The sequence below is a fragment of the Staurois parvus genome, unplaced genomic scaffold (genome assembly GCF_062004578.1).
Source record: "Staurois parvus isolate SC_StPar_1 unplaced genomic scaffold, SC_StPar_1.0 ptg000519l, whole genome shotgun sequence".
In the NCBI taxonomy this organism is placed as follows: Eukaryota; Metazoa; Chordata; class Amphibia; order Anura; family Ranidae; genus Staurois; species Staurois parvus.
The window spans coordinates 784,346-799,625 of record NW_028318315.1 but is presented as its reverse complement, the minus strand read 5'-3'; the positions used below and the strand labels follow the sequence as shown (position 1 = coordinate 799,625).

The 15,280-nt window shown below is 46.3% G+C and overlaps 2 protein-coding genes across 2 annotated transcripts in view; one reads left to right on the top strand and one right to left on the bottom strand.

Moving 5' to 3' along the window:
• The window catches only part of LOC149451809 (uncharacterized), a 187,251-nt gene that overhangs the window by 80,037 nt on the left and 91,934 nt on the right, over nucleotides 1-15,280 (top strand). The gene's annotated exons all lie outside the window — the stretch shown is intronic.
• On the bottom strand, nucleotides 7-14,413 carry LOC149451813 (uncharacterized). The gene is made up of 3 exons (XM_089690130.1): nucleotides 14,364-14,413; nucleotides 584-712; nucleotides 7-237 (listed from the first exon to the last, which is right to left on the bottom strand). Exons 2-3 carry the CDS (start codon nucleotides 677-679, stop codon nucleotides 7-9), a joined length of 327 nt encoding a protein of 108 aa, XP_089546256.1. The 5' UTR covers nucleotides 680-712; nucleotides 14,364-14,413.

Genomic DNA, 15,280 nt, shown 5'->3' with positions numbered 1-15,280 from the left:
GACACCTTATAGGAACCTGACACACACAATGATACAGTCACCATCCAGACACATCCCTTGTCTGTTACTGGAGAATGTCCCAGAATTCCCGGCACCGCTCACCTCTCCTGTCAGCAGCTCCATCATCTTCTTGGTGACTTCTAGAATCTTCTGCATGTTGTGTCTCTCAGGGTTTAGGGAGTCACATGGAGGCACTGTGATGGTCATATGATCACCTGACTTCAGAGGAGGAAATCTCTGTATTGAGGAACCAATAGGAATATAATGTTAGAATCCCAGAATCCTCCTCACCTCTCCGGTCAGGTCTGTGTTTTATTAATAGAGATAAGAGTGATGTCATGTGACCTCCCAGAATCCTCCTCACCTCTCCGGTCAGGTCTGCGTTTTATTAATAGAGATAAGAATGATGTCATGTGACCTCCCAGAATCCTCCTCACCTCTCCGGTCAGGTCTGCGTTTTATTAATAGAGATAAGAGTGATGTCATGTGACCTCCCAGAATCCTCCTCACCTCTCCGGTCAGGTCTGTGTTTTATTAATAGAGATGAGAGTGATGTCATGTGACCTCCCAGAATCCTCCTCACCTCTCCGGTCAGCAGGTAGATGATCTCCAGGGTGAGGTTTAGTATCTTCTCAGTCATGTGACTCCGGTCCTCCTCCATCCTCATTGGTGCCATCATGTGATCTATACAGGTCTCCTTGTAGACGGATAACTTTGGGAAATGAAAGTAAGAATGATTTGGATGGTATTGGTCACACAATAATAGGATGTGGATGTGAGGGGGGGATAGGAGGGTTGCTGGACCAATACTACTGCCGCCATCTAGTCTGGACTGTTTAGCAATTGCTACATTTTGGAGAACCCATGACTCTCCTGGCCTGCTGGATCAAAAATTCTCTTTTCTCTATTGGGTTTGTTTGGTTTCTGAACTGGTTTTGATTAGTTTTAGGTCTGCAGACCAGGAATGATAAAACAGAAATTACATGGAAGTGATTTCACCCAAAGGAGAATGCCAACAACCATCTAACTTGCAACCTACAATCAGAAAACTATGTGGGACTTCTTAGGCATTTATAAGGTGTATATTCATAATGCAAAACAAACCATTTTATTGTATATCAGTGATCAAAGCATTTGTCTTTCATACATATAAAATAAAAAATAAAAGGCTGAAAAGGTCTACATAAAAAAAATCCCTATCCAGCGCATTTCTACAATCCTGACATGTTTTGAAATCCTACCTCAGGGCAGAAGAGTCTCTGTTCACACTACAAGAAATGCATAACATGCTTTAAACCCTCGTCCTCCGGAGGATTCCCCCTCCCCCCTTCCTGACCAGACCATTTTTTGCGATCCGACGCTGCATTATTTTAACTGACAATTGTGCGGTCATGCAACTCTGCACCCAAATAAAATGGACGTCCTTTTTACCCATAAATAGAGCTTTCTTTCGGTGGTATTTGACCATCTGTGCAGCTTTTATTTTTTTGTACTATAAATAAAAAAAGGCAGACAATTTTGAAAAAAAAAGCAAAAAAAACAATATTTTTGCTAATAAACATGTCCAGTAAAATTTTTTTTAAAAAAATCAAATTTTGTCATCAATTTAGGCCAAAATGTATTCTGCTCCATGTCTTTGCCAAAAAAAATCCCAATATGTGTAAATTAATTGGTTTAAGTGAACGTTATAGCGTCTATAAATGGCGGTATTTATATATACAGTGGGGATCTAAAGTTTGGGCACCCCAGCTAAAAATTTGTATTAATGTGCATAAAGAAGCCAAGGAAAGATGGAAAAATCTCCAAAAGGCATCAAATTACAGATTAGACATTCTTATAATATGTCAACAAAAGTTAGATTTTATTTCCATCATTTACACTTTCAAAATAACAGAAAACAAAAAAATGGCGTCTGCAAAAGTTTGGGCACCCTGCAGAGTTAATATCTTGTACTGCCCCCTTTGGCAAGTATCACAGCTTGTAAACGCTTTTTGTAGTCAGCCAAGAGTCTTTCAGTTCTTGTTTGAGGTATCTTTGCCCATTCTTCCTTACAAAAGTCTTCCAGTTCTTTGAGATTTCTGGGCTGTCTGTCACGCACTGCTCTTTTAAGGTCTATCCATAGATTTTCAATTATGTTGAGGTCAGGAGATTGTGAAGGTCATGGCAAAACCTTCAGTTTACACCTCTTGATGTAATCCCCCGTGGATTTCGAGGTGTGTTTAGGATCATTATCCATTTGTAGAAGCCATCCTCTCTTTAACTTCAGCTTTTTCACAGATGGCATCAAGTTACCATCCAAAATTTGCTGAAATTTTATTGAATCCATTTTTCCTTCTACTCGTGAGATGTTCCCTGTGCCACTGGCTGCAACACAACCCCAAAGCATGATTGATCCAAGCCCATGCTTAACAGTTGGACAGAGGTTCTTTTCATTAAATTCTGTGCCCCTTCTTCTCCAAACGTACCTTTGCTCATTCCGGCAAAAAAGTTCAATTTTAACCTCATCGGTCCACAGAACTTGTTTCCAAAATGTATCAGGCTTGTCTATATGTTCATTTGCAAAGTTTAAACGATGATTTTTGTGGTGAGGACGTAGAAGAGGTTTTCTTCTGATGACTCTTCCATGAAGACCATATTTGTACAAGTATCTCTTTATAGTGGAATAGTGTACCACAACTCCAGTGTCTGCCAGATCTTTCTGGAGGGATCGTGCAGTCAAACGTGGGTTTTGAATTGTTTTTCTCACAATCCTGCGAGCTGTTCTGTCTGATATTTTTCTTGGTCTTCCAGATCTTGCTTTAACTTCCACTGTTCCTGATGACTGCCATTTAATTACATTCCGAACAGAGGATATTGACATCTGAAAATGCTTTGCTATCTTCTTATAGCCTTCTCCAGCTTTGTGAGCGTCAACTATTTTCAGTTTCAGTTTTCTAGACAACTGCTTAGAAGAACCCATGGTGCTGATTGTTGGGGCAAGGTCAGATGAGTCTGGGCATTTAAAACCTTTGAGATTGACATCACCTGGTCTTCCCAGATGATGATTGAGAACAATCCATGACACTGGCAGGTCTCAGCTTGGCAAAGGGGGCAGTGCATGCTATAAATTCTGCAGGGTGCTCAAACTTTTGCAGACGCCATTTTTTTGTTTTCTGTTATTTTGAAAGTGTAAATGATGGAAATAAAATCTAACTTTTGTTGACATATTATAAGAATGTCTGATCTGTAATTTGATGCCTTTTGGAGATTTTTCCATCTTTCCTTGGCTTCTTTATGCACATTAATACAAATTTTTAGCTGGGGTGCCCAAACTTTCGATCCCCACTGTATATATATATTTATTTATTTATTTATACACACACACATATATATATATATATACACTGGGATTTTTCTTTTAAACTAGTAATGGCGGCGATCAGCGACTTATAGCAGGACTGCGGCAGGCATTCTGACACTGGGGGGGGGAACTGACTTGGTGCCACTGAAATCCCCAGTGACACCAATACAGTGATCAGTGCTAATAAAAAGCACTGACACTGTACTAATGGCACTGGGCAGGAAGGGCTAAACACCTGGGGCGATCAAAGGGTTAACTGTGTTGGGAGTGTTTTACAGCACAAGCACATTTCTTTGTATTGCTCTGCTATGCATGCCTTGTAATTCAATGCGTGTTGTCCAAATATTGCAAAGACCACCCTTTTATTTTCAAAGGCCTCAAATGCAAAGACAATATGATGTTTGGAGGAGTCATTTTTTTGGCCCCCACAAAATGCTGATATTGACATGCCTGTATATATATATGTATGTGTGTCTGTGTATATATATCGCTATGCAGAGCAATACAAAGCAGCGTGCAGGAGCTGAAAAGGGAGAGATCTGTATTGTTTACATACAGGTCTCTACCCTGTCAGTGATCTCTGGCCGGGACCAAGTGATCAACAGCTGTAGCCGCCAATGGTGGCATGGGTATGGCATGCGCCCCCTACCCAGAAATACAAAATCACGTGTATATACGTGATTTTGTGCAGCCCTGCCACCCTGTAGCAGTAGTTCTGCTATAGGACGCTCGGGAAGTGGTTAATTTACAATATATCTAACATTATTATTATTTATTTCAGGTCCTTATATAGCGCCGTTGGTTTACACAGCACTTTACATATATATTGTACATTCACATCAGTCCCTAACCCTCAAGGGGCGTACAATCTAAGGTCCCTAACTTACATTCATACACACACATACTAGGGACAATTTAGACAGGAGCCAATTAACCTACCAGCATGTCTTTGGAGTGTGGGAGGAAACTGGAGTACCCGGAGGAAACCCACACAGGCACAGGGAGAACATGCAAACTCCAGGCAGGTAGTGCCATGGTTGGGATTTGAACCAACGACCCTAATACTTCTTCAACACGGATGTTCGAGTTGCCGGCTCCTTTCATCTATTTGAAGAGCGTTCACCATAAGCCTGTTATAAGTGAAAGTTTCACTTGCGCTTTTGCCATTTTTCACGCAAAATTTGATGTTCCAGATTCCCGTCGCTCATTTTCCACCATAAGCGCAATGCCCACACGTGGTATTTCTCCTATTACTCCACAAAGACTGAGTCAACTGGTCTGAGACCCAGGAGAGTGCAAATTAGAACATGTCAGAACACCCTCAAGTGCCAATGGCTGGGCGACTCACTGCCATAGCGCTGTGTAGAAGGCATTCTGGGAATGAAAATTGTCATGGCTCGTTTGTACCCATACATATCAGACATTGTATTCCACCGCTACGTTTGTTTTAACCACTTCCCCTCCGTCCTATAGCAGATATACTGCTATAGGGCGGCAGGAGTACGCAAAATCACGTATATATATAAGCGATTTTGTATTTCTGGGTAGGGGGCGACCACACCCTATCTGCGCCGTCATTGGCGGCTACAGCTGTCCATCACTGGGTCTCCGCCGGCACCCGGCGATCACTGAGTATCACTGCCGGGGGAGGGGTCTGTATGTAAACAATACAGATTGCTCCCCTGCCAGCTCCAGCATGCTGCTTTGTATTGCCCTGCTTAGCAGAAATGTGCTTGAGCTGTAAAACACTCCCAGAACACAGTTAGCCCTTTGATCACCCCAGATGTTAACCCCTGCCTGCCCAGTGCCATTAGTACAGTGTCAGTGCTTTTTATTAGCACTGATCACTGTATTGGTGTCACTGGGGATGTCAGTGACACCAAGTCAGTCCCCCCCGCCCCAGTGTCAGAATGCCCGCTGCAGTCGCTGACTGCCGCCATTACTAGCCTCGGCTGCCAATCACGTGGTCCCGGCCGGAGATTACTCGCCAGCGCCCGAGAAGGATTACTGACAGAGGGAGAGAACTGAAAGTAAACAAAACAGTTCTCTCCCATCAGCTCCTGCACACTGCTTTGTATGGCTCAGCATAGCAGAGCCATACAAAGCAGGGTGCTTACAGTGCAGCACACACATAGCACACTGTAAAACAGCACACTGTTAACCCTTTGATCGCCCCACATGTTAACCCCTTCCTGCCCAGTGCCATTATTATTTTTTATTACTTTTTATTATTTATTACTTTTTATTAGCACTGATCACTGTATTACATAGTCTGGCTGAAAAAAGACAAAAGTCCATCCAGTTCAACCCAAAAAAAAAAGTTATAATCCTACATTGTTTCCAATGGGACACGTCCACACCTAAGCTTTTTTCAGCTGCTCCATTTTTGGAAATGGTCGGGGACTTTTTAAAAAGCAAAAAGCAGCGTTTTTGCTACAATAGATTTCAATGGAGAAGTTGCTTATAGTTACATAGTTAGTCTGGCTGAAAAAAGACAAAGGTCCATCCAGTTCAACCATTAAAAAAAAAGTTATAATCCTACACCCACAGTTGATCCAGAGGAAGGCCAAAAACCCAGCAAAGCATGATCCAATTTGCTCCTGCAGGGGAAAAATTCCTTCCTGATCCCCCGAAAGGCAATCGTATATTCCCTGGATCAACTTTACCTATAAATGTTATATCCGGTTCAGGGGCGGACTGACAACTCATGGGGCCCCCGGGCAATAGGGGATCATGGGGCCCCTGTGTCCTTGCCCAAACTCAAAAAAGCCTATGAAAAAGGTACCAGGGACATCACTGCCAGTGCCCGTGTTTCCAAATGGTCAGTCCGCCCCTGATCCGGTTATATTCTGTGTATCCAAGAACGAATCCAGGACTTTCCTACAGCAATCCACTGAGCTGGCCACAACCAACTCTTGAGGGAGTCTATTCCACATTTTTACAGCTCTCACTGTGAAGAAACCTTTCCGTGTTTGGAGATTACATCTCTTTTCCTCCAGACGTAAAGAGCGCCCCCTTGTCCTCTGTGGTGACCTCAGGCTCTACACCGAGTTCACTATATGAACCACCGATTTATTGATGTCACTGGGGATGTCAGTGACACCAAGTCAGCTCCCCCCAGTGTCAGAATGCCTGCCGCAGTCCCGCTATAATTCGCTGATCAACGCTATTACTAGTAAAAATAAAAAAAATCCAAAGTATATATACCGCCAGTGGCAGTTAGTCAGTTCCCCCCACTCTCAGAATGCCCCCCTGCCGCAGTCCCTCTGCCGAAAATGAAAATTCAGTATGCACTTGGCGGAATATCGAAACCGAAATGCGCAGTTTTTAAAAATTAATATATTTTTTGGTAAAAAATATACTTTGATTAAAAAAAAAACAAAACAAACTATATATGCCAATTTTTTTGTAAAATATGAAAGAGGATATTACGGCGAGTAATTTCACACTTTAAAACTGCGCGCGCTCTTGGAATGGCGTCCAACTACAGTATTTAAAAATCTCCATGGGTGATGCATTAAAATTTTTCTACAGGTTAGCAGTGTAAAGTTACAGAGGAGGTCTAGTGTGAGAATTATTGCTCTTGCTCCGACATTCGTGGCGATACCTCATATGTGTGGTTTGAACACTATTTACATATGTGGGCATGGCCTACATATGCGTTCATCACTACGTGCGAGCACGGGGGACAGGGGCACTTTAATTTTTATTTTTTACATTTTTTTTAATTTTTTTTTTTTTTTACAATGTCCCTTTAAAAAAATAAATAATCACTTTTATTTGTATCACAAGGAATGCATGCATCCTTTGTGATAGAAATAATTAGTGACAGGTCCTCTTTATTATTATTATTATAATATAGGACTTATATAGCGCCGACAGTTTGCTCAGCGCTTTACATTATGGAGGGAGACAGTACAGTAACAATACAGGTCAATACAAGAGGGATTAGAGGGCCCTGATCCTGGGAGCTTACAATCTAGGAGGGAGGGGATAGTGGTACAAGAGGTAATTAGCTGTGGGGGATGGAGTGGTAGGAGGAGTAGTTGATTCCAGTATTAGCTGGGGGCGGGGTAGGCTTCCCTGAAGAGATGGGTTTTCAGAGTGCACCTAAAAGTGAGCAGAGTAAGCGATAGCCTGATAGATTGGGGTAGGGAGTTCCAGAGGATGGTTGTAGGCCTTGAGAAATCCTGGAGACAAGCATGGGAGGAAGAGACAAGGGAGCTAGAGAGTAGGAGGTCTTGTGAGGAACGGAGAGTACGGTTTAGGTGGTATTTAGAGACAAGATCGGTGATGTAATTAGGGTCAGTGTTATGAATGGCTTTATATGTCAGTGTTAGTGTTTTGACTTTTATCCATTGGGCAATTGGAAGCCAGTGGAAGGATTAGCAGAGAGGAGTGGAGGACACTGAATGGAGGCCAGTGAAGGGATTGGCAGAGAGGGGTGGAGGACACTGAATGGAGGCCAGTGGAGGGATTGGCAGAGAGGGATGGAGGACACTGAATGGAGGCCAGTGGGGGGATTGGCAGAGAGGGGTGGAGGACACTGAATGGAGGCCAGTGAAGGGATTGGCAGAGAGGGGTGGAGGACACTGAATGGAGGCCAGTGGAGGGATTGGCAGAGAGGGATGGAGGACACTGAATGGAGGCCAGTGGGGGGATTGGCAGAGAGGGGTGGAGGACACTGAATGGAGGCCAGTGGAGGGATTGGCAGAGAGGGGTGGAGGACACTGAATGGAGGCCAGTGGAGGGATTGGCAGAGAGGGGTGAAGGACACTGAATGGAGGCCAGTGGAGGGATTGGCAGAGAGGGGTGAAGGACACTGAATGGAGGCCAGTGGAGGGATTGGCAGAGAGGGGAGGAGGACACTGAATGGAGGCCAGTGGAGGGATTGGCAGAGAGGGGTGGCAGATACAGAATGGTTAGTAAGGTGGATGAGTCTGGCAGCAGCATTCATGATAGACCGAAGAGGGGATAGCCTGCGATGAGGTCGGCCAATGAGGAGGGAGTTACAATAGTCCAGGGGAGATATAACAAGGGAGTGAATAAGTTGCTTAGTAGTTTCCGAGGTTAGGAACGGACGTATCTTGGAGATGTTGCGGAGGTGAAGTCTACATGAGTTTGTCAGTGATTGGACCTGGGGCTGAAAGGACAGATTGGAGTCTAGGATTATACCTAGTACCCTGGCGTGAGGGGTGGGACTGATGGTAGTGTTGTTGATCTTGATGGAGAAGTTGGGGGGGGGGGGCACGGGCTGGGGGGAAAACTAGGAGCTCGGTTATGAAAAGGTTGAGTTTGAGGAAGTGGAGCTACATCCAGTCCGAATTGTCACTTAGTAGGCTGGTGATGCGATTGGAGACTAAATGGGTGAGGTGAGGGGTAGGGAGATAGATTTGTGTTTCGTCGACATAGAGATGGTAGTTGAAGCCGTGGGAGTTTATCAATTGGCCAAGGGAGGAGGTGTAGATGGAGAAGAGAAGGGGTCCAAGGACAGAACCTTGAAGGACCCCTACAGAAAGAGGGAGTGAAGAGGAGGAGGCAGCGTTATAGGTAACGATGAAGGAGCGCTGCAAAAGGTAGGAGGAGAACCAGGAGAGAGCAGGGTCTGAGGCCAAGAGAGTGGAGTTTTTTGAGGAGGAGGGGGTGGTCACCCATGTCAAAAGCCGCAGAGAGGTCAAGTAGTAGGAGTATAGTGGCCATTGGTTTTGGCGGTTAGTAGGTCATTGGTGAGTTTGAGTAAGGCAGTTTCGGTGGAGTGTAGGGGGCGGAAGCCGGACTGTAAAGGGTCAAGAAGGTTGTTGTCGGTGAGATGGGAGCTCAGGCGATTGTAGACTAAGCGTTCTAGGAGTTTAGATGACCTTAGGAGATTTAAATGGCAGCAGGGAGATGGGTCTAAGTTGTTCAGGTCGGTGGGGTCCAGGGAGGGTTTCTTAAGTATGGGAGTGATGTGCACATGCTTTAGAGGGGAGGGGAAGGTACCGGTGGAGAGGGAAAGATTGAAGATGTGAGTGAGCATAGGATGGAAGAGGGGGACCGCATGAGTTGTGAGGGGACAGGGTCCAGGGGGCAGGTGGTGAGGCGGGCTTTGGAGAAAATCTTAGTGACCTCTTCGGTAGTAGTGAGGTCAAGGGAGCAAAGTGTTAAGGGGGTTATTATGTGCGGAGTGCTAAGTGGGGTGGGTGTCTGAGCAGTGGTGAAGTCCCTACGAATTGCGTCAATCTTGTTTTTGAAGTGGTTAGCAATCTCATGGGCGGTAAGTGAGGTACTGGGTGGAGGTGGAGAAAGTAGAGAGTTAAAAGTGGAGAAGAGCTGGCGAGGACTGGAGGAGAAGGTATTAATGAGGATAATAAAGTAGGCAATTACTGAGAGATATGGGGTCAATGAGACCCCACATCTCTCTTCTGCAATGTAAAGCATTAGATAAAAAAAGCATTCATCTAAGGCTTAAAAAAAAAGGCGCCAGAACTGGAAGTGTCATCGCTCCGGTCCTCCAAGGGTATAGAGATGAGTGGAGGCCATCCTTCCGTTACTCATCTCTATGCCCAGCGCTGGGCTGGTAAGGCTGAGAACTACCGAGCGGCAACAGTGGTGGGCGGACGGCGGCAAGGGGCAGTAGTGGCGAGGGGGGCGGAGGTTTTTTCGGCACCTGTATCAGTGTTTTTTTTTCATATCGCCTGATGGCCGATAAGGGTGTTTTCGGCCGAATCGTGTCAGCCACCAAATTTTCGGTGCACCCCTGGACATTATGATGTCCAGGAAGGGAAACATACTGGCTTTTGGCCTGATTTGCCAGCTAATCCAGATAATTGTCAAAGCCCTGGCTGCAAGGCTAAAATCTCCAGCAGCCTGCTGACTGACAGGAGTGATGTCACTGTCACTCTCTTCAGTAAAAGAAGAGATTAGATTTGATAGCAGGAGGATGTTGCTAGTGGAGAAGAACTGTGGGGGAGGATTCGGTTCTACCCTCCAATGGCAGCCCAGTGTGGGAAGGAGGACGACAGCTGGAGGGGGGGATTTTGCTCTTTTGGTTCTCTGTAGTGTCCAGGACATTGTACAGAGTGACACTGGGCACCTGGGGCTCTGAATTCCAGCTCTAGGTACCGCCTGACCCTGTGTCATGGGAAAATATTGGACTGGCCAACTATTAGGAGATGCTGCTCAAGTAGACCTCCTCTAAGAATAAGTGTCCTCCTTCATTCCACTTGGCATCCTGGAACAAATCACTTGACCTGTGAGATGGTAAGGTGAAGGTTGCTTTCACTTCCTGGCAAGCATTCTTTAAGTAGGTCTGAAAAGTAACTGTAGGTGAGGTGGGAGTCCTATCAGAGACCAACAGCCTCCCTGAATCCTATCGTCCCCTATTACCTCAGAGCCTTGCAGCTTGAATTCTTCCTCGAAGGTCAACTACTCCTTCAGAGTCATTCAGCCCTATTACTTCCTCAAAGGTCTCCAACCTATTACTTCCTCAAAGGTCTCCAAAGTCCTTCAGATGAACATCCTCCTCACGTATCCCAGAGCCCTTCTGATGCAGTACACCCCCAGAGTCCTTTAGTCCCACTACCTCCTCAGAGAACCCTCAGCTCCTCTACTTTCCTCAGACCCCTCAGTCTTTTCCTCCCTCTGACACCAATGATGGAACATATTCTTCATGGCAGGCTGGGGAATGTTTTCTTCCTCCTGAGCAGCAATGTAAGGGGCTCTATGCTCCATACTCCTGACCCCGGCACTCCATCATTGTGTTGGCTGCATAGTGTAATGATTGCCCATTGGCTGCCTGTGTAGTGTCATCATTGCCCTTTGTAGGCCATGTATGGTCAGGATGGTCCTTGTCTTGTCTATTTATTGTCAGTGCTGTTTGTTTAGAGGACCATATTACTAGACTTTATCTCCAAAATGAAGAGAATGTTCCGGCCCCGGAAGTGGGGGAATGTTCTGGCCCCCAAGTGGTTAATCTACAAATAATAAATGTTCGGGCAGCACTTTCACTATGGACGAAATACTTGAATCCACAGCATGAAAGTTCCAATAAAACTTTCTGATAACAGTGTCAGACGACTCCTGGGGTAACCTGGCCACACTTACTCAGAAAAACCCAACTGTAGATGACTAGGTGTGCTGGGACCTGTAGTCCCATAGAGTTCATGGTGCCTGTGAAGCAATAGACACCTCTAGAGCAGTAAATGGGGAATACTGGCATAAGGAGAAGAAGCACTAACCCACACTGGATCCTCAGAGACTCCAGTGGTGGATGGTAGGCTTGATACCTCTTAGATGTGAACAGAGAGGGTGACTCTGCTAACCTGCTGCTATCCGACGTGTTTAAATTGGAAAATGCCAACCTTTGCCCAGATCATCTATTGGCAGGTAAAGCGGTCCTAAAAAGCATCTCTACTCCTGCCCAGATTCCTCAATCATTTATAGCCCAGATGGCCAACCGTTGATCAATAAAGGGGGTGGTCACAGATAACATGGAACTCTGATTTAATGGGGGGGTCTCTAAGGGGGTGCTAATATGAAGGGACTCTAATCTAATGGGGGGAGGCTAATATAAAGGGACTCTGATCTAATGGGGGGTCTTTAAGGGGGGTGCTAATGTAAAGGGAATATGATCTAATGGGAGGTCTCTAAGGGGGTGATGCTGATACAGGGGTCCTCTCACACAGTGTCCCCCCTCATATATTCCTCTCACACAGCATGTCTTAGGTGTCATTTGTGTCTTATTAAATTGGGACTAGACTGGGACTAGTAGAGTTCGCCAGCCCCTTGGCCCCACCACAGGGTGGTCACTTGGACCCTGAGGTGTCTCCTCTCACCTGGGAGTAGAGTTTGCCAGTCCCTTGGCCCCACCATGGGCTGGTCACTTGGCCCTTGGGGTGTCTCCTCTCACCTGGGAGTAGAGTTCGCCAGTCCCTTGGCCCCACCACAGGCTGGTCACTTGGCCCGTGGGTGTCTCCTCACCTGGGATTAGAGTTCACCAGCCCCTTGGCCCCACCATGGGCTGGTCACTTTCAGCCATCTGGCACAGCCGAGGATCACTGTCGGCTCCTCGGTGTGCCAACCTCACCATCTTCCTGGTCAGCCAAACGCAGAATGAGCCATTCCCCAACTCACGTCCTGATTGGAGTCGAAAAAGGGAAGGAAGCTCCACCCAATGCACGGGCTGCCCAATCATCGTTCCCCCATGCAAGGTCAATGGCCAATGGAGGAGAGAAGGTGAGGAGCTCATTGGGTGGCTGCCCAAGGAGCTGCCCGTGCCTCGTGTTAGCGGTGGATAGGCTGGTGGGAGCCTAGGTGCGAGTTCTGCTCGTGTTGACGACCTGGCGCCTGGGATTTGTCGAGCCGGGACCTAAAAATATCTTTTATATCATCATATATCACTAAATTCATTTAAAGCTTTATTTTTAATCATCAATAACTGGTAAACCGATATAAAAATTACTGTAAAAAAATCATAAAACAGATTAATCAAAAGTAAACAGCTCAATATCAATATTTAGTCCAGCTGGAACAATTGTATTGAGCTTAAAAATCCATTTTGATTTCTATCTGGACATCTTTGTAAGGGAATTCCTATAAGGCGACTGGCGCATGGATATGGGCACACGCACGACATTACTAATAGAAATGTGCACAGGAGCATTGCTCATAGACATGAGCATGTGTGCATTCCTCCGCACACAGGTGTGCATGTATACGGTAGCGTGCCTACAGTTTCTGGAGCCAGATAGGCTATTTCAAGGAAGCTCTTGCTCACGGTCAGTGCCGTCTGGTCTTTAGCTTACCTGTGTCCTGAGTGTATTCTGTTAATGACCCGGCTTGTTACTGACCTGATCCTGGATTCTGTTTGCACCTTTGCCCATCTGTTCCTGACTTCGGCCTCACACCTGACCACGCTTTTTGCCTATGCTTTCGTACCTCGTTACCCACCTGCTACTGACCTCGTTCCAACTTCATACTAGTTCTAAGTGTCTATTTTGACTGTCCTTCATAACCGCAGTCATCGCAGTGTGTTCCTGTCTAAAGCCTGCTGAGAGCTCCAACAAGCCACGCTTCCAGAACATGCTTTACAAGTGGAGTGTCCCTTTAACCTCGGCTGGCCCAGCATGCATTACATCCGCTTCTGACCGGATATCCTGCCTGACTTCTCAAGCCTGCACCTCCAGCTGCAAGTTCTGCTATCAGCACCTGCCGACACTCGTATTCCTCCTCTCCCTTGGCACCATGTGGTCCACCTTCAGTGGGACCTGGGCTGGAGATACAAGAGAGGCTGACCTCATCAATTCAGTCTCCTACCAGGTACGTGACAATTTTTTTGATAAAATTGTCCCTTCCCACTTTGGGTTCACCATCGCACACCACCAAAATCCAGTCCCTTGCAGACTCCTGTTGGGAGACGAGTCATAGTGTCTCTAGAGGGGGAGCTGATCATTCCCGTGTAAAATCTTACAGAAATCTTCCCGAATCCCAACCTTCCATTATTATCATTTCATTGCCCCCCCCACATACAATGTCTGGAACCGGCGTTTCGTGACATTAATATTTTTCCTCGTGGTACAGACCAGAAATTCCATCATTGGACTATACAGAGTTAATCTGGGTTCCCACACTATATATGTGTGTATCATCATCTGCTGGAGATAAAAGATGTCACAGTGACTATGGAGGAAGAGGACGGACGTGACTATGGAGGAAGAGGACGGACTTGACTATGGAGGAAGAGGACAGACGTGACTATGGGGGAAAAGGATGGACAGGACTATGGAGGAAGAGGACGGACAGGACTATGGAGGAAGAGGACGGACAGGACTATGGAGGAAGAGGACGGACGTGACTATGGAGGAAGAGGACGGACGTGACTATGGAGGAAGAGGACGGACGTGACTATGGAGGAAGAGGACGGACGTGACTATGGAGGAAGAGGACGGACGTGACTATGGAGGAAGAGGACGGACGTGACTATGGAGGAAGAGGACGGACATGACGGGGGGTTACTGGGTGTAAATAGTAAATAACATCTTATTACCTCTTCTGCTGCCACTTCCACCAATGTCTCCTCTCTACTTCCTCCCACCTCACCTCTCACCCAGAACTTCCTGTCTGTACCTGACATCACTTCCCACCTTCCATATAGACTTCCTGTCTGGGTAGAAGTGAGATCCCCACCATGTGGAGCTCAGAGGAACTGCAGCCCCGAGAAGCGTCTGGTAGTGTGACCCAGGCCATGTGCTGTGTGTGTATGGACTGTAGATCCTTATAGAGGGGTCACCTCCACTCCCACCAAGGGGGACAGAAATATATGACTGCCTAGTCCAGCCTTTCCCAGCCAGGGGTCCTCCAAAGGTTTCTAGGGAATCCTTGAGCAATGAACAATTTCTGATATAAGGGGTTCCTTCTATTGGTCCCCAATGTACCGGACCACTACAATGACTACTGATATAAGGGGTCCTTCCCCCATCAGACACCAATGTAAGGGACCACCACACTGCCTACTGATATAAGGGGGTCGTTCTCCCATTGGTAACCAATGTAAGGGACCACTACACTGATCACTGATATAAGGGGTCCTCCCATTGGTCCCCAATGTACTGAACCACTACACTGCCCACTGATATAAGGGGGTCCGTCTACCTTTGGTCTCCAATGTACTGGACCACAACAATGACCACTGATATAAGGGATCCTTCTCCCATTGGTCCCCAATGTACCAGATCACTACACTGACTACTGATATAAGGGGGTCCTTCTCCCATTGGTCATCAATGTAAGTGACCACTACACTTACCACTGATATAAGGGGGTCCTATCGTTGGTCATCAATGTAAGTGACCACTGATATAAGGGAGTCCTTCTCCCGTAGGTCATCAATGTAAGGGACCACTACACTGATCACTGATATAAGGGGGTCCTTCTCCCTTTGTTCCCCAATGTACCGGACCACTA

What these genes read in the sequence shown, in the direction of transcription:
- LOC149451813 (XM_089690130.1), bottom strand. Translation starts at nt 679, where the DNA reads ATGATGGCACCAATGAGGATGGAGGAGGACCGGAGTCACATGACTGAG. An exon ending in TCTACCTGCTGACCGGAGAG is followed by an intron (nt 238 to 583) that starts GTGAGGAGGATT and finishes TCCTCAATACAG; the next exon opens with AGATTTCCTCCTCTGAAGTC.